The sequence below is a fragment of the Talpa occidentalis genome, unplaced genomic scaffold (genome assembly GCF_014898055.3).
Source record: "Talpa occidentalis isolate TD23 unplaced genomic scaffold, MPIMG_talOcc4v2.1, whole genome shotgun sequence".
In the NCBI taxonomy this organism is placed as follows: Eukaryota; Metazoa; Chordata; class Mammalia; order Eulipotyphla; family Talpidae; genus Talpa; species Talpa occidentalis.
The window spans coordinates 153,223,182-153,250,862 of NW_026555331.1; the positions used below are offsets into that span (position 1 = coordinate 153,223,182).

At 52.8% G+C, this 27,681-nt stretch overlaps 1 protein-coding gene across 1 annotated transcript in view; it reads right to left on the reverse strand.

The window, feature by feature from the left end:
- RHEB (Ras homolog, mTORC1 binding) overlaps positions 1 to 14,087 on the reverse strand; it is a 41,493-nt gene extending 27,406 nt beyond the window's left edge. Inside the window, exon 1 of the mRNA XM_037516020.2 lies at positions 13,884 to 14,087. Coding sequence (XP_037371917.1) covers positions 13,884 to 13,935 — 52 coding nt within the window. The 5' untranslated portion in view covers positions 13,936 to 14,087. The remainder of the gene's footprint in view (positions 1 to 13,883) is intronic.
- Positions 14,088 to 27,681: the final 13,594 nt, after the last annotated feature.

The window sequence follows — 27,681 nt, forward strand, 5'->3', positions numbered from 1 at the left end:
ATCTTAAAAAAAAAAAGAAAAGAAAAGAAAATACAGATAAAATGTGATCAAGGGAATGGGGGGGGGGAGAAAAAAAAAAAAAAGAACTTTTCACAAACATCCTACTAGAAAAAAATTTTAACAACCAAGGTAGCATCTTTTGAAATACATTCCTACTCTTTGAGATGTAAAATGTAGATATGCAGGCATTTCAAGTAAGTAACAGAATAACTATAATCCCCACAGAGCAAAAAGAGAATGTATTTACCATAGCATCACCTTTTCCCATTTTGAGGACAGTTGTTGGCAGATGGGGGGGGGGGGTCAAGGGCTGATGAGGGCACACAAGTAAATCAAAATGACATCACACCCTGGCTCCAGAAACAGTAAATCGAAACAGGAAAAAGCAGGCTTAGAGCTGTGGAAACAGGACAGCAGGTAAAGGCACAGAATTTGAACTTGGATTCGCGTGGTGCCTCCCAAGCACGGCTCCATCCGCAAGCGTGGTATCAGGTCACATGGAATCATAAACATAAGGGGCAGTCATGGTGTCCACCATGTGTCCAGTGCTGATCATTACACTCAAGCATGGAAAGGTCAGTAAAGCCCCACCCAAGGCACCAGCACAGAACAGGACACCCCAAACGGGCTGGGTTCCAGGCCACTGCAATAAAGCTAGTGTCACAACAGAGCAAAGCACACAAATGTTCAGTTTCCCAGTGCACCACACTGCACATACATCAAATGTGCAATAGCATCATGGCTAAAAAACCAGCATCCACACCTTCACTCAACATGACAGACACACAAATGAGTGTGTGCTGCTGCAAAGCTGGGGCCTCAGGCTTGCTCCACGTGGGTGCAGCCTTCACACTGGGCCTGTATACCTGGATACCGCGAGTCCACAACACGGGGTAGGGTCCTGCCCCGCACAAGATTCCAAAAGAGATGTCAGCACGAAATACCTGACCCCCAACTATAAGGATGCTGCAGCCCTAACAAAGAGAAAGCCACTCAGTGAAAAGTCAAGTGCGTACCCCAAATCCCCTCACAGGATGTGGATGTGTCTTTAAGAAAAAAACAGGCCAAAGATTTTTCCACTTTTTGTCCTGTTCAAAGTCATGGCGGCTTTTCCAGCCAGGAGGACACAGGAAGATGAAATGTCTTCATGAGAAGATGAGGATCAGCATGTAATTCTGTAAGATGGATTAGAAAATAAAAAAAACTGAACATTTCGACAGCTTTAAAATAGGTGGTTACCACAAAACCAAGAAAAGTAAAAGCTAATCTTTAAGAAAAAAATCAGAAAGTTTTAAGAAATAAGAATATACTTATTTTCAAGACTTATGAGTAATCAACAATTTGATCCTGGTATAAGGCTTGATAAAAGGAACAAATTAGGCCCCCTTACATACACCATCAACTGATTTCCAACAAAGGCACAGAGGCAATTCAAGGTGCTTAGACAACTGAATGTGAATATTAAAGAGAATCTGACCATACCTTGTGTGTACCCCATTAAAAAATATAGGGTCAAAATGGTTCACAGACCAAAATGTAATGCCAAAACTATGTAACTTCTAGAATTAAAAAAACAAAAAATCTTTGTGACCTTGAGTGAGGTGTACATAACATAAAAAGCACAATCTATTAAAAATAAATATATTGGGGCCTCCCCTGGTGGCGCAGCAGTTGAGCACTGGGCTGCGAAGCTGGCCCGCAGCCTCTGCAGCGCCAGTTCGATCCCCAGCCACCCGTGAGGGTCCCACATGGCGCGACAGACCTCTCCTGCCGCGCCCGCTGCTCCCCTTAGTAGTGTACTTCAGTCCTTCTGCCTGTTCTGCTCCCCGGTCTGGCTCTGGTGAATTCTCTCACCCTCCCGTGCTTCGGACTGTACCCAGTGCTTGCATCAATCAATCAATCAATCTTTAAAATAAATAAATAAATATATTGGACTTCATCAAAATTAAATACTGCCCTGCAAAAGATTCTTAAGGAAATAAAGACAAGTCACAGACTTGAAGAAAGTACTAGCAAAACATTATCAGACAAAGGATGCATCCAGAATATGTAACAAATTCTCAAAGCTAAATAAGGAAACAAATAACCCAATTAAGAAACCGAGCAAAAGATTTGAACACCTTTAAAAAGAAAATGAGATGGTAAAGAAGCACATCCTTACTCATATAATCACAATGGAATACAACATAATTTGAAAAGCTAAAATAAAAACTCTGACAATATGGGGGGGGGGAGTGGAGGAAGTGACAGGCACGCCTGTTTTGTGTGGGGCTGCAAAATGGAACGGTCACTTTGGAAAGATGGTTTCTTAAAATTTAAACATACACTTCCCATGGGACCCAGCAATGCCAGAATTCCCAAGCATTTCTACAAGAGAAATGAAAACTCATGGTCACTCAGATATGTGTACGCGTGTGTTTATAGTTCCTTTATTGGTCATTGGCCCAAAGCTGAAACCAAACATCCTTCAATGAGGTGATCGGATAAACTGTCAAATTCACACAGAGACACCACCGTAGCCACAACAAGGAATAAATACTGACACACGTGACAACGGGGATAAACCTCAAATGCGTTTTGACAAGTGAAGGAGCCAGATGCAAAAACTCCATAACAGGATTCCACTTACAGGACGATCGGGCAAGACAAAGCTGTGAAGGGGAAGTGGGGAGAGCCAGGGGCACGGGGCATTTCTGGGGTTGATGGGACTGTTCCCTGGCCTGTGGCTGGGCTGCCCGCCTGCAGTGTTTGCCAAAACCCACTGAGCCATACACAAAAAAGGACAAATTTCACTGTATGTAAACTGTGTCTCGGATTAAAAAAAAACTCCACCTTTTTCTCATACACAAAAATTAATGAGAGGGCCTCCCCGGTGGTGCAGCGGTTGAGCGCTGGGTTGCGAAGCTGCCCGCGGCCTCTGCGGCGCCGGTTCGATCCCCGGCTGCTCCCTGGCCACCGGAGGAGGGTCCCGCATGGCGCGCAGACCTCTCCTGCCGCCCGCTGCTCCCCTCAGCAGTGTCCTTCGGTCCTTCTGCCTGCTCTGCTCCCCGCTCTGGCTCTGGTGAATCCTCTCACCCTCCCGCGCTTCTGACTGTACCCAGTGCTTATATAAACAAACAAACAAACAAAACTAACTAACTAACTAAATAAAAAACATGCCTCTATAAAAAAAATATATATAAAAAAATTGTAAAAAAAAAATTAATGAGAAATGAATCCTAGTTCTCAACTTCAGTGTTAAAACTATAAAAGGTCTAAAAGAAAACAGTAACATGTTTATGATCTTCAGGTGGGCAACAAAACCTTAACAAAGTAACAAACGAGTAAACTAGAAATAAAACTCCCCATAAAGCTGGGCCTCTTCCGGCCCCCCCTGGGTGCAGAGGGTTGAGCACAGCCTGTGAAGTTGTCCGCAGCCTCTGCAGTGAGGGTTCAATCCCGGCCAGCTGGGCAGAAACCCACATGGCGCCACAGACTCCTGCCGCGCCCGCTGCTCCCCTCAGCAGTGTACTTCGGTCCTTCTGCCTGTTCTGTTCCCTGCTCTGGCTCTGGTGGATCCTCTCACCCTCCCTTGCATCTGGCCTGTACTCCAGCTCTTGTATAAAAATAAATAAATCTTAAAAAAAAAAAAAAAAAAAAAAAAGCTGGGCCTCTTCAAAATTACAAATTTCTTCTCTTTGAAACACAGAAAAATGAAAAAGTACGCCACAGACTAGAAGAAAGCAACACACACACTATATAAAAAAAGAATATACAATTATATAAAAAAATGCGCAAAGAAAATTCACATTGACCATGACACTAGCAACTGGAGTGAAAACGACCGGCAATTCCACCACCAGCGAGCGTGATCCGCATCAACGGCTGCTGGAAGCAGGGGACACACACACACACCCTGGGCAACAGCCGGGCAGTTTCCCTGAAGGCCACATGGGCAAGTTCACGCCACACAGCCTGGATACGCAGCCACCCCATGTGCAGGTATTTACCAAAGAGAAATGCGTGTGCCCAGGAAGACAGCGGGCGTGCGCTCTGCAGCCGGAGTCTCGGGAGACACCGGACGCCCCGCGCGGGCCGTGTCCAAACGACAGAATACGCCCCAGTAAGAAAAAGCGACTTCTACACAGGACAACATGAATTCCAAACTTATGCTTATTGACAGAGGCCAGACAAAAATTTGAGCATTTATTGCATACTGTACGGTTCTTTTTTTTATGTGAAATTTTAGAATAAGAAAAACTCAGTTGCTGAGGATAGGAGTGGGTTATGAGGAAACTTTTTGGGATGATGGAAGAGTTTTGTATTATGAATGGAGTAACGGTTACAGAGGTGTATAAATCTATGAAAACTCATCTAACTTTACACTTAAAATGGGTCCTTTATTATATGTAAATTATATATACCTCAATAAAATTTGACTTTAAGAAAGTATTCAAAAGCAAAGCCAAGACATTTGCTATTCTTTTTTTTTTTTTAAGATTTATTTTTTATTTATTTATACAAGCACGGGGTACAGTCAGAAGCGCGGGAGGGTGAGAGAATTCACCAGAGCCAGAGCGGGGAGCAGAGCAGGCAGAAGGACCGAAGTACACTGCTGAGGGGAGCAGCGGGAGGCAGGAGAGGTCTGCGCGCCATGTGGGACCCTCGCCGGCCGGGAATTGAACTGGCACTGCAGAGGCTGCGGGCAGCTTCACAGCCCAGCGCTCAAGCGCTGCAAGGAGGCCAGACATTTGCTATTCTTTACTAAGCAGGAAAAAAGGGTGATTAGTACTCATGTGGTAGTAAGCAGTTCTACTGAGTTCACTGCTGCATTTATAAAATGAAGATAATACCTACTTTTTGGATGATTGTGAGGATTAAGTGAAAATAGCAATAAGACCTCAATAAAGGTCGCTGTTAGTGGCACTACAATTAGTAACTGTTCTTAAGACAGATAATCAGCTTAGGAGAAAAATGCATCCGACTAATCATATCTAATAAATTAATGTAAAGCCTAAGAAAACGATGTACAGTAACTACCTTTAAGTAAAATCGCTATGAGGAAAGTATCAGTAAGATGACAGCCCCCGACTGTTTCAGCAAAGCACCGCCGCCCACAAGCCTCCCCCACAACGCAGCCGCTGAAGTCAACACCCACTTCATTAGTGCACAGGTGGGTGGGCGGGGTGCCACTCTGCGGTGCCTTAGCTGCTGGGTGACAGGGGCTGGATGCAGGAGAGGAAGGGCTGGGCCGTCTCCCCTCCCAGGTGTCCCCTCCCGAATATTGCTCAAGGTTCCAGGGAACACGACAGCAGGAGCGGCCAGGCGCACATCAGCACCTGCAGTGCCTGCGGGCAGCACTGCGGGCCACTGAGGACACCAGGGCGGTGCTTCTCCGGGAGCCACCAACAGAATGGGTGGCAGCCAACAGGCCCGGCCTGTGGAGAGCAGAGACGGGGACTCTACCTGCACCCACCCTCGCTGACAAAGGGCTAGAACAGCACCGAATTGCGCTAAGGTCTCATTCACGCGTGTGCCTCTCGGGAGGGCGCGCCCTGTGCACCGGCAGTGGGACAGCCACTAAGTCGTCGACGTGGGGCTCTGTCACAGCAGCATTGGCTGCTGGGGTCTTCCTGAGGGGCTGGGGCTGTATGGAGCTATGTCGGGGTCATCAAGGAAGCTTCAGAAATAAAGGCACTGCAAGCCCCATTCCGATTTTCCAAGGGGAGCACGAGGAGTTCCTGTGGGCTCACCCCGACTCTAACCCCTCACGTGGCCACTGCAGTCACCTGGGGGCACGCGCTGCAGATCCCCAAATCTCAACTGTTCACCAGAACCTACAAGTGAGACACTGTTTTAAGAGTTCACAAAACATTTTCACATGAATTATCTCACTTATTCCTGTGAGTTAAGCAGGGCTGACATCATCCTAGTCTTTCTCACACCCCCTTCCCAATTTTTAAAAATAGATACTGTTAGAGAAAAAATTTAAGGAGCAGTTATTATTATCACAAAGACAAGACAGAATAACCAAGTAAAACTGGTTCATAAAACGATTCCTCATTCAAGCGCTTGTGGGCTGGGGCGCCTCCCGCGGGGGTGAGGGAGGCCGTTCCCATGGGGAGAGGAGCCCCACAGCTGAACACGCCCATGAACAGTCAGGGTGTGAACTAAAAGGGAGCGTGCTGTCAAGAAAGGCCATCTCACTGTTGCCCCAAAGTCTCCCAAACCAGGACATTCACCTCCGGGACACGTCAGCGGTCGTTGCGTTTGAAGGCAAAGGCGGGACCCGGTGAACTCAGAAAAAGAAATGTCTAGCAACCACGAGGAATAAATTTTGTGAGGTGTGTGGCCAAAACTTGGGAGAAGGTTGGGGTTCAGGGTAAACACAAACAAAAGATAAATTCTCAAACGACAACAAAATCCTTAACAAAAGTGTAAGTGATGAAAACCAGTAAGAGCAAATAATGAGGATAATGAAATGAAAAATAAAGCACATTCATCAGCCAGCATGAAAGCTGTTTACAAAGCTGTCCTGTAGAGAAAGATTTCTTCAAGTCCTCTCAGGGGTCCGCATGGACCCTGGCGCTGGCCGGCGCGCCCCGCCCCCAAGAAAGCCAAAGCGAGGCTGCCACGACAGCTCTCTCACACACAGTGGAAAACCCGCGGCTCCACAAACTGAGTCTGAACAAAAGCTAAAAACAACAGTAGTCCTCCATGTTGAAATAACGTGCTGGACACACTGGAGTAAATACATTAAGTAAATTAACTTCCTCAGTTTCTTTGTACTTGTTTCCTGTGACTTCTGGAAAATTAAAAATTCCCTATGGGGTTGAATTATATTTTTATTGGTCAAAGCTGCTTTGCGCCCTAGTTTAAAAGGGAACAGAGCATTCTATTTGTACAAACTTAGCTGTCTACCAGAGAAACTACCAGCAAGGACTAAAAAAAATGGAGATTTCCATTCTGCGTAGAGTGCAATTTCTTAGATCCAGCTCGTCTAGCAACATGGGGAGGTTAAGAAAACCATTTGTAAAGCATCCGCGTGTTTGGGCAGCACAGTTATGCAGAATGAAAAGGTTTAGAGATGGAGCCAGTCTTAGAGTTGAACGGGAGCCTTCCTGGAGGTGTGAGCAGAGTGGCGCCAACTGGATCTTGCAATCTCCTTTGTCTGGAAGGCAACAGGGAAGACCCTGCTGTGGGAGGGCACACGGGGCTTGTCCTCAGTACACAGGAGGGCCCAGGAGCCTAGCTGCGGGGTGCCAGCCACCCTGCAGACCTGAAGGCATGTCCATGAATCCGGTGTCTCCCCAAGTCCTAGTCCTGGTTCTATTGTTTCTCGTCTAACTAGTGGTCCCTTCCCCTCAGGAACTCAAGCTACCCACACTATCTTGTCAATTCTGCCTCAAGCTGCATCTCAAGTCTCCTCTCCTCACCTGGCCTGCCCCCCACTGCTCCATGACACCTTGCTGATGAACTTCAACATATGGCTAGTCTTGCCACTTCCGCTGCCTGACTGTCCCCATCCACTCCACACAGAAGGCTGAGAACCCATTGAGTATAAAAAACAGGACCAGCGAAGAACAGCCCACGGGCCAAATTTCGCCCACAGCCTGTTTTCATACCACTGAGCTAAGAATGAATCTTACACCTTTTTTTTCCCAGTCTTTTTTTTTTTTTAAGTTATTTTTATTTACACAAGAACTGGGGTACAGGCCAGAGGCACCGGAGGGTGAGAGGATTCACCAGAGACAGAGCGGGGAGCAGAACAGGCAGACAGACCGAACACTGCTGAGGGGAGCTGTGGATGAGACAAGAGAGGTCTGCCACACCATGTGGGAATCTCCCTGGCCGGCCGGGAATCGAACCCATGCTGTAGAGGCTGTGGACAGCTTCACAGCGCTGCGCTCAACCCACTGCACCACCGGGGAGGCCCAAGTCTTACACCTTTTAAATGGCCAGACACAGTGACCAAGCACACTCCATGATGTGCCAGTTATCAGGCCCAAGCCCTGCTTTCTTGTGCCCCCGAGCACGGTGCCAGGTTTTCAGCACTTCTGTTCTAAACCAGTACCCATTCAGATTTCAAATGCTGATGTCCTACAGGGAACTCTTTTTATCAGAAGTCCAGTGTATGCTTAAGAGTATCAAAATACTGAAACAGTAACTCAGGGCCTTGGGTTGAAGATATTTATTTCAAAATTAATCAGCAATTCTTGGAAAGATACCCTCAAATTTATATTCTGACGGCCAGTACTCCATCAACTGTTAAGATTTACTTTGGTACCTCATAAAACATCAAAACTAAAAATATAGGGTCTGTCAAGGGTGATCATTAAATATTACACCATGCTTTAACTTGTATTTCCAGACTCAAAAATAAACCTACCAAATGGGCGAAATCCGTACAGTCCACTCGCAGACAGCATGGACAGCAGGACAGCTACCGACTCCTCGTCGACCCCAAGTTAAGAAAAGTGTGGTATAGTAAGTACTCACTTTGGCAACCTCAAGTCAAACGAAAGCATGTACAGGGAATACTATGTGGACCGTTTTTTCCTCAATGTTATAAAAATAAACATTATTTGCAAAACTGCTATACACGCTCACAGCGCCAGGCAGAGCTGCTGTTTCTCCCTTTGCGGTGAAGCTGCTGTTTTCACCCCGTAGCGCCCCCTCCTTGATCCTGATACTTGCATTTGAAAACCACATTAGGATCTAGTCTCAGAAGCTGCCACCCTTGGCAATTTTCGTTAATCTGGGAAACTTGTTACCAGATCAAAAGATAATTCACCCAAAACTGCACCACAGGGCGGCGGCGGCTGAGCCGAGCGGCATTTAGACAGCCTGGTAACCACCTGGCTGCCGACCACTCAGAAGGAGGCGTCGTCTGGCTCCTGAAGGCCCCACGTCACCATCCAACTGCTGCCCACCTTTCCAACCGCCTTTCCTACTCCCGCCTCAGGGAGCGGCAGGCTCCCAGGATTCCTGCCCTCCGCACGCGTGCCAAGCCCTTTCCCGCCGCGCCGTCCTCCTCTCACAGGCAGCAGAGCCTCCCCTGGAAGCGCCTCCAGCACCACGGAGCCCCCACGCGGCCCAATGGATTCGATTGTGCGCAGCGGTCAGGCAGACAGCACCACGGTCCCGGGGCTCTCCAAGTCTGTGGGCCTCTGGGGGGCCCTTGAGACCTTCTCCGGGGCCTTGTGAGGTCACAACTGTTTTCATATTAATACCAAATACTGTCTGTCTTTTCCACTATATTCACATTTGCACTAATGCTGCAAAACGTGGCACCCCAGCATGAATGGGGGCAGTGGTGACGAAGCGTGGTGGGTGACCACAGCTTTTTAAAAGGGCCTCTTGCACTTAACAGTGTCCTTGAGGAGGCAGTAAAAAAATCAGTCATTTTACTCAATCTTGACCCTGTAGTACACGCCTTTTTATCTTCTGCGTGACAGAACAGGAGGTGCATGCACAAAGCCGCCCGCTGCAGAGTGACCGCGAGGGCGGCCCCTACAGGAGACCCAGGGGGGCTGGAGTGATGCGGGCCAGGTGCTTCTGTCGTGAACACCACTGTTATGTGCAAGAATGACCGACAAACCATCACATTACAAATGTGCATACCTGGCAGGCATTTTCTTGGCAACGGAAGAAATAAGCCAGTCATTTCAAGTAAAATGGGTAGCACTTTGCCAATGATCAAATCTGAATTCTCAGGAGGAAATCAGAATTTTAGAAAACTGACATCACTGAAGGTAAGCCTAAGTTTTGTGATACTTAAGATTTTTCTGTTTGGTGGCAATATTAAAATGTGACTTTGTATATTTAAATGTGTAAAAATGCAGAAGGAGCCTCCTAAGCAAGAGCCCATGTTTTCCCCATGACCCACATATGAAGTCACAAAATCTGGCGGGCAGACAAGCCGTCCAGAGTGCGGACGCGCCCGCGGAGTCCCACGTGACAGAGCAAAGAAATTCTCCCAAGGGCTCTCAGGCTGCAGCCTGCAACTGATCTCCGAGAAGTGCCACCTATGGTTTGTTGGTGAGGACCAAAGGACAGCCACAATTATCTGAAAAAGCTATAAAAATACTCCCATTCCCAGCCAAGCATCTGTGCAAGGTTGAATTTCTTTCCCATATGTCATGGAAGCAACACCGCAAAGGGCATGTTCAGAAGACAGGAGAGTTCATACGGCTAAAAGCTAGACACCTAAAGATACCTGCAGCACTGTAAACGCCCTATCAAAATTCTAGTTGCCCCTTTTTGGCAGAAATTAACAAGCTAGACCTAAAATTCAGAAGGAAATGCAAGGGGCCCAGAATAGGGAAAACATTTGTGAAAAAGAATAAAGTTTGCGGGCTTTACACTTCCTTGTTTTGAAACATTACAAAATGACAGCATTCAAGATGGGGTGACACTGGCAGGACAAGCCTATAGATCAAAGGAACACAAGAGTCCAGAAGTAAAAAACCTCACATTTATGATGACTTGGTTTTTGACAAGGATGGCAAGACAATTTAATAAGGAAAGACAGTCTTTAAACAATAGTCGTCTTTAACTAAAGAATAATGAGACAATCTGACATCCACAGGAAAAAGGATGAGGTGTACCCCCATCTCCCACCCTAGCCAACACTGATCGCAGACCCGAATGTGCGAGCTAAAAGCACAGACGTTCAGAAGACATCACAGTGCACATCTAGAAGCTGAGGCTAGGCAGTGGTTCCTTAGCTATGACAGCACAGCTAAGTGCGCTTTTGTGCACAAGCGACAAAAGGAAAAACAGATTTGGACTGTCACATTTTTCATTTGTTTCAAGGGACCATCCAAAAAATGAAGACAACCCACAGAATGGGAGTAGTTATCTGCATTCATAGACAATAAATGCCACTTCACGCCACACCGCAGGTGTGAGGAATGAAAAAGTCGGACACCACCAAGGGCTGGTGAGGATGGGGAGAAACGGAAACCCATCTCAGCGGCGCGGGGGCACTGGAAAACAGTGCGGCAGTCCCCAAAATGTTACACATAAAGTTACCACAGGCCCCAGCAAGGAACAGACAGGCCACGCCAAGCGCAGTGAAAACACAGGCCCCACAAACGCGTCCCTGAAGGTCCACAAGAGCATTCGTCAAAACAGCCAGAGCGCAGAAACGACGCACGCGCCCCTCAACCGATGACTCAAGAAATAAAACGTGGTTTACTCACGCCAGGGAGCAGGACCCCGGCCATAAAAAGGAATGGCTGGCTGGCACACACCGCCGCGGGGGGAGCCTCGGAAGACTAACTGTTGAATGAAAGAAGCCCGGCCCAAGGGCACACACCGGGCGCTCACTGCTGCGAAAAGAAGAATTCACAGCGACAGAAAGTCGGGTGCCAGGTAGTGGGGGACAGGGAGGGTGGGAGCTGGCAGTTCACGGGTATTGAGTTTTTGGGGGGCAATGAAGGCAACCCACAGGACATCCAGAGAACACCCAGAACCGAGAGGCACGGCCACTGCCGCAAGCTCGGATTCCCAAAGCAAGTTGGCGTCAAGCTCCGGCCAGCCCCGCCCACAGGCGCTCGCACCCCCTGTCGCACCTGAACAGGCAATTTCACAGACCAGCAGCTTTCTTACATGTGGCAGTGCCTCACCATTTAATTTTTCAGGGAGACGTGTCAGAAAAGGACAGGCGAGCTTAGCTACAGGAGCTCGGAGAACAACTGGGTGACAGTCTAGGAAGACTCCAGGGCACAGTGTGCCTCTGCCTTTCCTTCTGGCCACCTAGAACAATTCGAGTTACTTTGCTGAGCTGCCCTTTACCAAACCACAGTTTCATTTTCTGTTTTACGATCTTCATAGTCCTCTGATCCCTTCCCCATTCCCTCGGAGGCTTGTATGTGACAAAACACCTTTTAATTATCGTCTGCCGGCAAGCCAGATGACCAAAGTTTGATGGGGAAATCCCAGGGAAAGATGTGCCGGATTTACTGGAAGATAGTCACCCGAAGCCACAACTACAAGGTGCCGCCCAGCGCCCCTCTCCCGGGACACCCGCCTGCGTGAGAAGCAACGGAGGTGAGGCGCCTGGCCGGCACTCAAACAGGCCACAGAAGCACCCCCCGAAGCCAGTCTGCACTACAGCTGACGTGGCCTTAAAAGCTTGTCCACTATGAATAACAGGAAAAGTACTTCAGGAAAAGAGCTGAGATTTATATTTTCTCCACGGGTATTTTTTTTTAATCTAAGTTTTAAAAATAAGTAAAATTTGGAAGTCAAGCAGTAAAACAACCGCAGCGCGTAGCCTGACAGTCACAACGACAGGCTCTCTGGGAGTCACGCTCACATAAGACAGTTGATCGGGAAATTCTAAGAAAGGTGTGGTTTCTAGCGAGGCCTCTCGCTCCCTCCCCACTGAACGTGACACAACAGCTCAGCGCCACAAAAGAACACACCGAGGTACACAGGTACTCACGGCTCCCTCCGTGGCAGCACCGTTTGCGAGCCGACAGGTCCGAGAGCGCCCGGAACCTGAGCCCCAGCACGCTCGGGGGAGGCCGCGCGGGCCGGGCAAGCGCTCCTCTCGCTGACGCTGGCGAGGCACAGCCACACACGAGCCCTCCCGAACTGCAAAGCGTCCCGGTTGCCAATAAAGGCAGCAACTTTCAAATAAAAGAAGGCTGGCAGGAAGGCAGCCTCGCCCCGTCGCAGCCCTGGAAATCAACATGGAGCCCGCGCAGCAGGCCCGAGCGAGCAGACACCACGCGGCCCGGAGACGAGCGATCACTCTGGGCCCGCTGGAGGCAGGTCCGCGCGCTGTTCCAACGCCCAGCACCTCACGCCGCCGCTTCCGAGGAGAAGGCCGCGGGCGGCTCCCAGCCCGGCAGGGGAGCCTCTCAGCGCGCGGGGTGAACGCGGCCCCTCCCCACCGCGGACCAGAGGAGAACATGCCGCCGGGGACGCCGCCGCCGCCGCCCGGGCCCCCGGCTCCCGGCCCCCGCCCTGGCGAGAGGCCGCCGTCTTCGGCCGGGGGCGCCGCGGGGCCCGCAGCGGGGGCGGCGGGAGCCAGGGCCGGGTGGCCGCTCCCACGGCGCCTCCCGAGGCCTCGCGGACGCGCGGTTACTTGAGGGCAGCGGCCGCCCGCGCGCCCACGGCCCGGCCCCGCGGGAGGCGAGCGCGGCCCCGCGCTCGGGGCACCCCTCGCCTCTGCTGCGGGCCCCCGGTTCCGAGGAGCCCCGCGCCCTCGGGCCCCGCCCGGGGAGGGGCGGGCGGGAGGCGCGCGGGGCCGCCCCCGGCCGGGGCAGGGGCGCGGAGGGCGTCGGGGCTTCGTCGGCGGGGGGCGGCGGCTCCCCGGGGCGGCATCGCGGCGCGGCCCGGCGCGGCCGCCCCCGCCGGGGAAGCCGCGCGGGGCGACGGCGACTCCCGGGCTTCCGGGCCCCGAGACAAAGCGCCCCCCGCCGCCCGCGCGGCTCGGCGCCCGGCCGCCCTCCCCGGGGAGCGGCCCGTCCCGGGGCGCCCCGCTCCCCGCCGGCAGGAGCGTCTCGGCGGCGCGGGCGGCACCCGCGGGCCTCAAAAACGGGCCGGCCTGGCCCCCCCCGGCCCGCGCCCCCCCGGCCTCATTACCCCGAAAATAGGGCAGCGGGCGCGGCCCCCGCCCCCCCGACGGCGCGGCCCGGGGCCTGGGGGGCGCCCGGCGCGGCGCGGAGCCCGAGGCGCCGTCCCTTTGTCGGGCCCGGCCGGCGGCGGGCGCGGGGCCGCGGGCAGGTGCGGCGGGGCCCGGAGCGCGCCCGTAACGCCGCCCGCCGCGGCCCGGCCGGGCCCGGCCCGCCGCGCGCAAGATGGAGGCGGCGGCTGGTTACGAAACGCGCGGCCGCCACATGGCAGGGCCCGGCGCCCGCCCGCCCGCCCGCCCGCCGCGCGCTCACCCACGGAGCGGTAGCCCAGGATGGCGATCTTCCGCGACTTGGACTGCGGCATCTCGGCGGCTCCTCGGCCCCGGGCCCAGCGGCTCCCCGCGGCGCGGGCGGCGGCTCCTGCGCGGGATCGGCGGCGGCCGCGCCGGGCGCAGCGGCATCCAGGGGCGGGGCGGCGGCCTGGCTGCTGCTCCCCGGCTCGCGCGCCCAACCGCCGGCGCCCGCGCCCCGCCCCCAAACACGCCCACGTGACCGCGCGGCCCCGCCCCGAGCGCGCCGCGGGCGGGGCGGCGGCGGCCGCCGTTCGACTTTAAAGGGAAAAAAGGGGCCGCCGCGGGCCCCCCGGAACCGTGACGCCCGAAACTCGCTGCGTCATGACCCTCCCACCCGCTTCCGCCGCTTTTTAATTACGCCAGCGCGGCCCGAGCGCCGATTGGGCGGCGTCCTCCCGCCCGCGCGCTGACGCGGCGGAAACCCCGTCTCCCATTGGGGGCGGCCGAGGCCGGGCCCGGCGGGGCGGCGCGCCGCGCGCTAAAAATAAACCCGGGCGCGCCCGCGGCCCGGCGCCCGCCTGGGCTGCTCCGGACCTCGCGAGCTGGGGGGGGGGGGGGGGGGCGCGGCGTGGCTGGCGCCCGGCCGCTGATTGGCCAGAGCAGAGCGGGAGGCGGGGCGGACGGCGGGAGGCGCGGGGCGGGCGGCGACTCGCGCCGCCGAGCCCTGAGGGCCGCGGGGCCCGCCAAGGCCGGGCCGGGTCGGGCCGCTCCGCCCTCGGGCTCCGGGCCGCGGCTCTCTGGAGCCTGTTTGTGAATCGGCGCCCGCGAGTCGGGCGCGAGGGCCCGGCGACGCCGCCTCCGTCAGGGAAGGGCCGCGGCAGCGGGGGCCTCGGCGCGGCCGGACAATGTCGCGCGTTCCCGAGAAACCCGCGCCGCGGGGGCCGCAGCCCGGGCCCGAGGGGCCCTTCCCGGGCGCCCCGCTCGGCAGGCCCGCCCTCCCACGGGCGCGCGGCTCCACGATGCGGCCGGAGGCGCCCACGGGCCCCTTCCCGCCGGCCGGGCCGCCAGCCCGCGCGGAGAAAGCGGGGCCCGGCGCGGGGGGTGCGGCTGGGGCGCCCCCGCCGTCCTGGTGGCGACTCTTGCTCTGGTGGTTGCGAAAGAGGCAGGTGACACCCCCCCCCCCCCCCCCCGGGCCGCGAGGATCCCGGGGCGCACTGCCGGCGGGCAGACCCCGCCCCCCTGGGCAGGGAGACTTGGAGGCGACCGTCCCATAAATCAGCCTTGTTGGGGGGGACGCGGACCTTCCACCCGACTCAAGCGCCCCGCGGAGCTGGGGGGCCGGGTCAGTGCCCCCGGGGTCTACAGACTAAGGCCCAGGTGGCCCGCCCGAGCGGGCAGTACCTCGCCGGGCTGTGTGCGCTCGGGGGAGTTTGCAATCGCCGCCATCATCCGTGTAGATCGGGGCTGACCATGGTCCGCCCAAGAAAATGTATTATTTTTTGTCCTATAGATTTTGAGGATCCCCGCCCCCCAGTACCTTGAACTGATGGTACTAGAGTTCATAGTGGGTTGTGAAATCAGCTTAGTGGGTATTTCTTTAAAAAAAAAATTCCTTTTTATAGAAAAGAATAGAAAACAGTACAATGTGCAGGGGCCCGCATGGCCAAGGGGAGGTGTTGCTCCCTGACGCTTTGTGGGGAGAGAGTGAGGCGCTGCCCGCTCTGCCGCTGCTGGGTTTCCTGCGCCATGGAGGAGCGTGAAAGCGGTGAGTATCAGGAGGCCAGACTCAAGGATTATTTTTCAGTGACTTAAAAGTCCTTTCAGGTGAGAGCCAGGAAGATTCCTTTTTCCAGAGTGGGGAGATCTGGTTTGGTTTAAGAAATGACTCAGATTACCTGTAATAGTCAGGGTTGATGGCAGAATTCAGGTGGAAGTAACTGACCACACTCAGAATTTACAAGAACAGGGTCGCGAGAACCCCGCACCTCTCCTGACTGCCACCGCTGTCCACCCTGGAAGCCGCTGGAACTTGTGCCCCGTCGATGTGGCTGGCTCCCCTGCTGCCTGGTCTCTGGGCAACTGCCCACTAAATTTGTTTCCATGGAAACTACGAACTGTCTCTTCCATTCAAATTCCAGAGGACCGGGCTGGGCTCAGCCAATGACCATCATCCCTTGTGTGAGGGGTTTGTGAGAAACCTGTAGATTGCCAGGGAGGCCTCTGCGGCTATACTCTGGCACTGGTGGCGAAGACCATCGGGCTTAGCAGTCCGTGAGGTCATTACACACTTTTCTGTGAGCATTGCCAAGTTGAATGACATCGGAATTCTAGTTCCAACACTTTTATTTTTAATTCTTATAATATACAAAACTCTTGTTCCTTACCATTGCGTTAAACCAAGATTGCCATGCTTGTTTTCAGTAACAGGACAATTGTGAAATAATTTTACCTTTTTCATGGGAAAGTTATCCCTAAATAAAAGTGAACATGAAGCTGTGTTGTGTTTTAAATATTTAATAAAGGAAAACTAGAAAAAAACAAGCCATCTTATCAGCATGCATCCGGTCAGTCTCCCATCTGTGATGTCGCATAGGTGCTGTTCACAATGAAACAACTCAGATTTAGGGAAACCTGGCGGGATCATTCCTCCCTGTGGCCTTGTGGGCGCGCGTGTGGTTTCCGGGACAGGCCTCAGTGGGCCTGGCCTCAGCAGCCTTGCAGGAGGCCATCTTTCAAGACCAGTCCCCTCACACGGTGGCAGCCAGGCCTCCACCCAGCCCGCGTGCTGAGCGTGCAGTTGCTTAGGGGTGCTCCGCAGAGGGACGTGGCGTGAGCCAGCCCTAAGTCTGTGGGCCCCCAAGGCCAGGCCTAGGCTACACAATAGTTAGAAGTTGTTCTCAACTCTTAGGGGTTGACTGTGTCCCTCCAAGAAGGGAATGATGAAGTCCCAAATCTCAGAATGTGGTATCATCTTTTTTGGAAGTAGGGCTACTGCGGCTATAATTTACTAAGGTCACCTTGGCGTAGGGTGGGCCCTTAATCTGACGTGACTAGAGACAGAGCCACACAGAAGGAAGACAGATTGTTGAAGACACAGCAGAGACGGGAGCCATGTAGCCACGTGCCAAGGAACATCGGGGCACACCAGAAGCTGGACAAGGCAAGTGGGGTTGCTCCTCTAGAGATGGAAGGGGAACAAGGCCTGCTGACCCCTGGTTTTGGACTTCTGGACTCAAAACCAAGAGTAAGTTTTTGTCCCAAGCCTCCCAGCTTGTGGGACGTCACATCAGCCCCAGCAAAGCAGCACATCAACTACCCTCAAATGTCAACAGAATTTCATTACAGTTGGAATCTGGTTCCTGCTGCGTATGGATGAAATTGGCCTGCTCCCCCAGCCCCTCAGCCAGAGAGCACCAGGGGGCACCCCCACCAGCAGAGGGGGGCCGTATCCCGTACAGCAGGTCTCCTGGGGGTCAGCCCCTAGCTGACAGGGAGCAAAGTGTTCAAAAACTACGCGTCCAAAACACTAAGTCACACTACAAAATTTTCTGGGACTTTGTGTGTGTGGAAAATTTCAAAGATATGTAAAAGTAGAGAGACTGATAGAATAAGCCCTCAGCCCCATTCTGCTGAGTCACGGGCACTCCTGTTTCATCTACACCCTCCCCACTTCCCCCACCCACCCGGGGATTATTTTGAGGCAAATTCTAGACATCTTCCCATTCCATTCACAAATGAATGAATTTCAATGTTTTCTCTGAAAGATGACTTCTAAAAAATACATGCCATTTTTACACCAAAACCAAAACCAATTAAGGAATCCTTAATACCACCCAGAATTCAGACTGCTCGAAGTTCTCATGTTTCAAAATTTAGATTGTTCAGATCAGGATCCAAATAAAACCTATATGCAGCAACGGACTGGGGATGGTTCCCGGATATCCTGAGCCCGGCGCCCCCATCTTACTTTAGTGTGTTACATATATTAGAATTAACCAATGTTGCTGTGTTATCATCATATGAGGCTCATACACCATTCAGTGTCCTCAGTTTCCCCCAACGCCCTTCTGCCCCAGGATCCCTTAGCACTTTTGGCTCCTCTTGGATGCGACCATTTCGTGGGCGTTTCTTTTTTCAGTGAGCTTGACAGTGGTGAGGGTCCTGGTTGACTATTTCGTAGATCCTCCCTAGGCTGGGATTCCCCTGGTGTTTTTCTTAGGTTTAGGCTGGGAACATGGGGTTTTGTGAGGGAGGCCACAGAGGAAAAGGGCCACCGTAATCACATCATCTGTGGGTTCACGCCATGAATGTGACTCGCCGCTGCTGACATTGGTCTTGGCCACTTGGCTGAGGCCCTGTGTCTCGATCTTCATTGGAAAGTTCGTCCCTTCCTCCCTTTCCACGATGCGCTTTATGGAAGGTCACCGTGCATGGCCCTCACAGACTGGGGACCCTGCCTGTCCGTGCCCTTCTGTCTGAAGCAGTTCCATTAGCCTTTCTTGTACTTCTTATTTTGAATAATTATGGATTAACAGCTATTTTCAGAAACAGTTCAGAGCTGTCTTGTGTGACGTTCTCCTGATGCTAATGTCCTATGTACGTGTGGTACAACAGCAAAGCCAAGAAGTGGAAATTGGCACAACCTGCAGAACTCACTCAGACCTCACCAGTTTATCTTGCTTCTGTACATGTATTAGTACTTTAAGGATGTTCCATTTTCTCCTGGTTCTCATTTTTCTGAGAAATCAGCTGTCATCTTATTATTTCCCTTATGTAATACCCCTTCCTACCCCCCACTGCCCCCATATACAGTTTAAATTTTCTCTTTCTCTTTGTTGCTCAGGTTTGACGATGATAAATCTGTATGTAGAATTCCCAGTGACGCCATCTCTGCCTGGAATTTTCCTTGAGATGTTGCTAACTACAAATTTAGTGCCTTTTTAATAGGTTAACAGGCTATTCAGATGGTCTATTTCTTCTTGAATCAGCTTTGATATTTTTTTAAGATTTGCCCATTTCACCTGAGTGTCAAATTTGTTAGCACAACGTTGACAGCATTCCCTTATTACCCTTTCAAATATCTGTGGTGTCTATAGTTACCTCGTTTTTCTCCTTCCTGATCTGGCTCATTTCTGTCTTTTCTGCCTCTGTCCTGAGTAACTGGCTAGGCTGTGATCACTTTTATTGTCCCAAATATTCAGCTTTTAGCTGCATTGATTTTACTTGTGCTTTCTATTTCATCATTGCCTCTATATTATTTTATTTATTTATTTAAATTATTTATTTTTATACACGAGCTGAGGTACAGGCCAGACGCACAGGAGGGTGAGAGGATTCACCAGAGACAAAGCGGGGAGCAGAACAGGCAGATGACGGAAATACACTGCTGAGGGGAGCAGCGGGCAAGGCAGGAGAGGTCTGCCGCGCCATGTGGGTCTCTCCCTGGCCAGCTGGGAATTGAACCTGCACTGCAGAGGCTGCAGACAGCTTCACAGCACTGCGCTCAACCTGCTGCACCACTGGGGAGGCCCTATTATTTTATTATTACCATTATTCTGCTTACCGTCCTTCTTTTCTTGGTTCCTAAGGCTCAAGCCATGGATCTGTGATGTCTTCACTGTACCTACCATTGTGCCACCAGCGTCCCCGTGTGCTCCTGTACCAGCATCTTGCATTTTGAGAGGCAGTGTTTCATTCTCAATTAATTTAGAATACTTTGTTTCCTTTTTGATTTCTTCTCTGACCCATTGGTCAGAAGTATGATATTTTATGTTTTTCCATTTGAATTTTCTGTATTAATTAAGCATGCTTTGTTTCTTAATTATGCTGCTATAAAAACCAATTATTTGTATCTTCTATTTCTTTATGTAATTTCTTTATAAATATTTTACCTCACTGTTCACGTCTACAAAAATTCATTTCTACAAAAATGAACAATGATGGGGCCTCCCCGGTGGCGCAGCGGTTGAGCGCTGGGTTGCGATGCTGCCCGCGGCCTCTGTGGCGCCGGTTCAATCCCCGGCTGCTCCCCAGCCACTGGAGGAGGGTCCCGCATGGCGCGCAGACCTCTCCTGCCGCCCGCTGCTCCCCTCAGCAGTGTCCTTCGGTCCTTCTGCCTGCTCTGCTCCCCGCTCTGGCTCTGGTGAATTCTCTCACCCTCCCGCGCTTCTGACTGTACCCAGTGCATGTATAAACAAAACAAACAAACAAACAAACAAATAAACATGCCTCTATAAAAAAAAAAAAAGAACAATGATGTAAAATATATATAAATAAATTATATAAAAATTTAAAAGGGCCTCTCTGGCGGCGCAAGGGGTTAAGCATCAGCGCTATGAAGCAATCCACAGCTACTACAGCATGAGTTCAATCCCCAGCTAGGGAGCTGACCCACATAGTGCAGCAGACCTCTCCTGTCGTGCCCACTGCTCACCTCAGCAGTGTGTTTCAGTCAGTCTGCCGGTTCGGCTCCCCACTCTGTCTCTAGTGACTCCTCTCACCCCCTGGCACCTCTGGGCTGTACCCCAGTTCCTGTATGCATAAATAAATAAATCTTATTTTTTTTTTTTAAAAAAAAAAACAATTCTTAAACCTAGGTCAAGAGCAGAAATGACAGAGGTTTTATTGAGGTGGGATGGGGGATGAAGGGAAATAAATATCAGGAGTTGTTCCGGTCATGGTACATTTGACAAATCCGAACAGAGACATCAAATAGGTAGTCAGAGTGTCAGTGTGTCTGACCCGATATTCAGGAGAATTCAGGAGAGAAATCTGGCTAGAAAAGCATCTCCAGGAGTGGTTAGCAATTAGGGTGAAACCATGAGCCTGGGTGAGGTCACCACAGGAGAAAGTACAGGTGGTGCAAAATGTGGGCACTGAAATGCTCAGAGATCAGAAGAAAGGTCAGAAATGGAGATAGGGAGAAAAAGCAGCGCCCCCACAGTGGGATCCTGGAGACCAATCAGTGACTGTGTCAGGGAGGAAGTGAAGCTCATGCCAACAACCCCCAGGCTGTGACTGTAAAGATTTACTGTTATTTATGTGCAGGCCCGAGGTGGGGGGGTGCGAGGACTCACCAGAGACAAAGTGGGGAGCAGAACAGGCAGATCTACTGAAATCCACTGCTGAGGGGAGCAGTGGGGAGATAGAGGAGGTCTGCAGCGCCCTGTGGGTCAGCTCCCTGGCCGGGGATGGAACTCACACCACAGAGGCTGGCGACAGCTTGATAGCGCGAGACTTACCCCCGCATCACCCAGGAGGCGCCCAGGCCGAGAGTTTAGTAGGTGATTAAGGACAAACACCACTCAATCTACAACACGAACCTCACTTGCAGGCAGAGATGGTCCTGTCGGTACGAGAAGTTGGGGCTTCTGCAGTTTTTCATTGCAGGTATTAGGAGGCTGACTGGTCCGTTCTGTGCGTCACACGGACTGGCTGCGATAGTCACACCAGCGATGGCCAGGAAGGGGCTGTGGCCCGGAGAGGACGGCGTGCAGGCGCCCAACGGACGCCCCTGGGCATCTCTCCTCGGTGCCCAGGGTCCTCGGGAGTCTTCACGGGGTGTCAGGTGAGACCTTCGGGGACCAGCTGCCCATCTCCCTGGCGTTGCTTAATTTGCTGGGGCGTGGGGATATTCATTTACGAAGGACAAAATACCATCGGTTCAGATGGCTGAACGTCAGCAAGAGACCCCGCCTCGTCACTCATTACGGAGGGAAGGAGCGTTTTCTTCCGGCGATGGCCCATCATCCAGGCGGTGGCGCCGTTCTTAGCCAGTGCCCTGGGTTTGTGCTCCTGCTCTGCCTCGACACCTGCGCGGTCTTGGACCATCCCCGTCCGGGGTTCAGCCTGCCGTCTTCTGCGGCTCCCTCCCTTCCCTCCTGGGACTGGGTTAAATGTCCGGTTCCCTCCTCAGCGTGACACGCAGCATGGGACACCGAAGATGAAGTTTCCTCTCAACTTGTCTTCAATTATTTCCGATGCTGTTCACTTCGCCTTGAATTCTTTCATAACAGTCGTTCCTTTCTTGTTAATTGTTCTTTCATGTGGCTTTTGTTAAACGTTCCATTTCCAAATAAAAGCCAATTTTGCTTTGATTTCCATGGAGGAAAGATGAGCGCCATAAATCCTTAGAAATTAAAGCAAGTCAAGCAAAAACACAAACACAAGCGCCCATGACAAGTCTCTGTGCGTGCTAGGGGCTCCCTTCCCCAAGTCTCCAAAGTTGGGAAGATCTTTAAGTGAACGAGAAGAGCCCAGAAGAAAAGGATCCCCACAGCAGCGGTGAGGAGGCCGCACAGCAGCTGGCGGGGGCGGTGAGAGGCCTGCGCAGGAGCCCCTGGCTGGAGGAAGGAGGCGTGAGCTCCGCGGCCACCCCTCGGGCCCGTGGACGGGCAGAGCCGGGCCTGTTTCCTAAGTCTCCTTTGTGAGCTGGATGTCGGCGCAACCACAGTCAGGGTCAAACAGAAAACTTACAAAACTGGTTGGATGTTAAAAAACGAAAAGGTGACGTGTCCAGAGAAGTTACGAGAGAAAAACCAGCTTGAACGGGTTTGAGAACCTTTGGCTGTTAATTCCTTTACACGAGGATTAAAATGTTTCGATTAATGCAAACATATAATTAGCCAAGTGGCTGTAGTTCCAGAATGTTCACCACTAAGTTGTGCAGTCAGCAAACATGAGTGGGTTGGGACTAAGCTTGGGCCCTGGCTGAGCGGTGGAGACTACCTGCTACACAGAGCGCGCCACCGCACCAGCCCATCCCACTCGGCCGGGCTAGCACTTGGCCCTGGGGCTTGCGGGATGCAGTTCTTCAGGAGCTGGAGGCTGGTATTATCTGATGAAGGTTTTTACATCAGCCCATATTCTAGATGTGACTAAATCGTGTCTGGACAGTTTCATTTCCACCTGTGCAGAGCAGGCCAGGCAAGCGCTTGGTGGGTCATCACCCAGCTGTCTCCTGGAAGCTCCTGGAAGGCATGTCATGCTCCAGGGCCCCTGCTTGGTGCCTTCCTGCACGTTTGGCGTGTCCTGTGGGCTGTGACTGTGGCCTACACAGGCCGGAGCAGGGATGGACACTGCATGGTCATGACTATAATGTGCCTGGCTCGCTGGTCTCCTGGAGTTTGCGAGAAGATGGGGAAAGGCAGTCGCTGGCCCAGGGCAGGCTCTGGAGACACACAGGGAGGAGGAGCCTTGAGCAGAAGACACGAAGCTGATGGGTGCAGCAGGTCAAGCCCAGGTGCTGGTGCTGCTCTTGGGGTGCAGCACACCAGGAGGGGGGTGGCACCAGGCCCTTTTCTAGACCCCAGGCCGGCCACTTTCAACATGACCTGGCACTAAGGTCGCCAACCCATTGCTTGTCCCCAGGGGCCAGGGCTGTGGCGCCACCTTGGACAGTGTCCCGGGTAGCTATGGAGAGGTGGGCCAGGGATGCAGACAAGGGAAGCATGACGGGTGGGCGGTTGAGGTCTGAAAAGTTGGAGAGTATGTCTTAGAATTTATGATAATTCACTGCTTTTCAAATTTTGATTGTGTAAGTAGATTTCCACGAAACAAGGGCTGGTGTGAGGACAGTTGTCCACATGTTGCAATTTTAACTTTGCAGGTTTTTTGTTGCTCATGGTCCCCTTCCCCCACTTAAGTAACTGTGCTGCAGACAGGGGAGGAGTGAGCAGAGGCCGTCAAGACACGCACCGTTTCCAGCTAGATCCATTCGACCAAGGCTTCCCTCAGAGTCAATCTTTTCCTTTCCCTTGTGTGCTTGTAACATCCTGACCAGGAAGACATTTCCCCCCCTCACCCCTTGTGTGCCTCGTCCCCCCGCATCCTCAGAGCCCTCGCCGCGCTTGTGTTTGCTGTTGACGTAAGCCTTTGAGTTTGTCAAGCCCTCCGCTGTGTGAATGTCCAGTATTTGCTTTGTCATTCTGACTTGCTTTCCTACACCTAATTCCCTCAGATGCCCTCCAGCTTGCTGCAAACGCTGCATTTCATCTCTCCTACGGCCGAGTGGTGTCCTGCGTGTGGACAGACCACCTCTGCGTGATCCACTCGTCCTCTGTGGCCATCTCGGCTGCTTCCACGTCCCAGTTACTGTGAACAGAACTTCAGTGAACATAGCAGCGCATATAATTTTTTGAGTTGATGGTTTCACCTGCTTTGGGTAAATGCTCAGGGGAAGAGCTGCTGGGTGTGTGGTGTTTCCTTTTTCAGTTTTTAAGGTAAATCCAGATCCTGTTGTCTTGGCTGCACCAGTCTACACCCCCACCGAGGCCCCTCCGTGCCCCCCTCGCCAGCACTTCATGCCAGGGTCTTTTTACACGTGCCTGTCTTACAACAGGAAAGGGGTGCGCACTTTCTCTACCGCCATTTGCAAATAATAGAACAAAGAACATGCTGATCTTTTTAAAAATGTTCACACTTCTTAAAAAAAAAAACCTATTTTAAAGAAGCATTTGGGTCAGCTAATTTAGGCACACAAATACGACGCTCAGGGCGAACGGGGAATGAACCAGCCTGAACTGTCCATCGCTAGGAGCTGCCATACAAGGTCTGGTCTAGAACGTGGTTACTTTTGAGCCAGGATTGCCCTTCGATGCGCCCTGTTTCTAGGGCCTGCGCTTCAGCCTCCCAGAAGATCAACCTGTCACATTTGAAAAATCTCCTGTCTGCTTTTTTCATCCTTTTGCAGCTTCCCTATCATGTATCTGAATGTGTAGGTTAAGATAAAGTTACCTTAAAAGGAAAGCAAGAGGTTTACTTTCATTAAAAAACTACTTGTAAAGTTTGCTTTCATAAAAAAAAACCAAACTATTTGTAAAGTTGATAAACAACTTTATACCACAGAACGTGTCACACACACTCAGGACCTACCTACATCACCCAGCAGCCTGCTCCGGGTCCGCTGTCACTTGGCCTCGTCCTGCGTGTCTGTCTGTCCCCTCTGCATGAGGACACCGCCCGCCTTCACGGCCTCGTCTCGGCTTGCCGGCATCCTCAGAGCCCTACTTCACGTGCACAGGTACTAGACTAGGGCTTCCGCGTAGCCTTTTAGGGGAACAGTTCAACCTGTAACCAGCCCTTTAGAACTGGGCTTTGGGTTATTAGGCCTGTTATCAAGTTCCAAAGTCCTGAAATTCGGGGTGGCAGGACCTGGGCCAAGACAACCTTTCCATACTCATAAAGGCCGCCTTGTGATACTGTGTGAGGGTTAAAAAAAAAGAAAGCGTGAAGTGCTGGGCAGGGTGCTGGCAGGAAAAAGCCTTCCCAGGGTGCTGGCAGGAAAAAGCCTTCGAGACTGCAGCTTCTCCTCATCTTCCTTTACATTGTTCCCTGCGCTGGTTCAATTACAAAACAGACCTCATCAAGGTGAGATCTCAGGCAGCCTCCCGGGGAAGGTGGATCCAGCAAAAGCCTGAAGACCCCCTGACGTTGTCCCACCTTACTACTCTACCTCCGACCCCGTGCCAGCTCCAGCAAGGGCACAGACGCCCCAGCCCCAGGACAGCGCCTGGCAGGTGTTCAGCTCGCAATGTAACAGCCGTTAAATATGTGAGTTGATGCTGATGCCAGGGTGGTTCTAAATAATGCCTTTTGTTGCCGTCTGAAAAGTAACAGGGACGAAGTAGGCCTGGGCAGCACCCGAGCGTCCTCATTCCCGGCTGGCTTACCGGAAACTTCACTTTCAATTAGGATTCATCCCCACGGCTGTTCCTGATTTTTTTTGGTGGAAGTTTCTGGAAGTTGTTTCAGCTGGCCAAAAAAAAAAAAAGACAAGGGGCAGAAAAATGCGAGTGGAAGCTCTAAAAATATGGACTATGGGCTTGAGGCGGTCAGGAGCGAAGGCTCCTTCCGTGGAGGGGTGAGGGGCTGCCACACCAGGGCCTGTGGTCTCCCACCCCCAGCTCCTCACTGCTGCCTTTTCCCCTCCTGAGCAGGTGCCAGTATCCTTGTCTCCACGCCCCCCCTCCACGTGACCTGTGGTGCTGCCTCTCCTGACCGCGCACCACGGGTGCGTGCCGTGAGGCAGGCTTCGCAGGAGGGGGACACACGCTGCAGCCGGGGCTCTCAGGGCTTCCACACGCCTGCTTGCAGGGGCTGGGCTGGCCTGGGCGCAGGCACCAGGCAGAGGGTCTGCAGAACTGGCTACCTGGTGTGTTTTCAGACCCCTAAGGGGAGGAGTCCCACATGCTGAGAGCCAAGCGATGGCTCCCTGGCCCTTGTGCAGGGACAGCTAAGGGTGGATTTCAAGGCAGTGTGTTTGGTCCAAAAACCTAAGATGAACCCGTGGTGGCACAGGGGTTAAAGTCTCGCGCTATCAAGCTATCTCCAGCATGACTTCGATCCTGGCCAGGGAGCTACCCACAGGGCGCAGCAGACCTCTCCTGTCTCCTCGCTGCTCCCCTCAGCAGTGAATTTCAGTAGAGCCGCCTGTTCTGCTCCCCACTCTGTCTCTGGTGAGTCCTCTTACCCCCCCACCTCTGGCCTGCACCCCAATTCTTGTATGCATGAACATATAAAAATAAATCTAAAAATAAGTAAGATGAATGTCGAGTCTCTGGAATCAAGAGGGCTTTAGGGGTTTCACGGGCAGGGGTCTGAGGCAGGTGATGTGAGTAGACCTACAACTGTGCCAGCTTTGCAGGGATTTTATCTGAACCATTCTGGAGCCCGTTCTTAACTGCTCTATGAAAATAACCGAGTTAAAATGTACTTTCCAAGGCTTTCCCAACGGGCAGTACTACTAGGCAAAGCAAAATTCCCTTTTCGGGGGAGATGCCTTGGAAGGAAACAGATGAGGACACTATGCACCTGCGAGGCTCACCTGTGGGTTTCCCCGTCGTGCCCCTTCCGGGTGCGGAGGACAGGGGTTCCCTGGGGAACAAGAAGTGGCTCCAAAGCGCCCAAGGTTCCCGTGGCTCCAGGCGGGTTCCTGGCCACAGCCCTGCGTGCACCTGTGCTACACACCCTGGCGGGGCCGCCCCGCGCTGGCGGGTCCTGCAGCGTCCCTGGCAGCCACCCGGTCACGGCGGGATGTCCCCAGATAGCACCAAGTCTTCTGAGGGCACAATATCTCCACGTTGCCACATGGTCCCCCGTGGAGAACCAGGGAACGAACAGGACGTGTGTCTAACAAGACTCACTCCTTAGAGATCCGTCTAGAAACCAGAACGGACGCCCCACTTCTAGAAGAGAAACAGTGGGTCTGATCTACCCCTGCTTCCTTGTTTCTCACTCGTGTGTTCACACAACCCCTTGAGATGCTCTAAGCTGTCCTTGGGGTGAGGGCCAGAGTCCCTGCTGGGGACACACAGTGCGCCCCGAGCACAGCCCTCAGGCCCCACAGCCTCACAGCGGGAAGACAGCATGAACCTGAGGCTGGCCCAGCATGTCCCCGGAAGGCACGGAGTCGGGGCGCTCTACTGCGCCCGTCCTGTGATCTGCGGGAACAGCGCCAGCTCCGAGGGAGACGCGGGGAAGCGGCCCTCAGCCCCGCACGGCCACGCACAGCGCACGCACAGGCGGCTGCAAACAGGGGTTCTGGGCAGGCATAGAGTTCAAAGGCCTGCAGTCCCTTGGGAGGCCTGTCCAGGCCTGTGTGTGCCTGGTGGGAGGGGAAAGGCAAGTTCATTTCTTCATAAGAGGACCCTCCACCTGCTGGTGAAGACACACGGGGAGTCGTACAGTGTGTGGTCTGTGCACACGCGTGCGCGCCCCGCAGCAAGGGGCAGAGTCAGGAGTCTCAGCCTCTGCTGCTGGAGCGGCCTTGGGGCACCCCCTTCTCCCAAGGAGCACCTTTGGCCTCGGCCCGACCACCG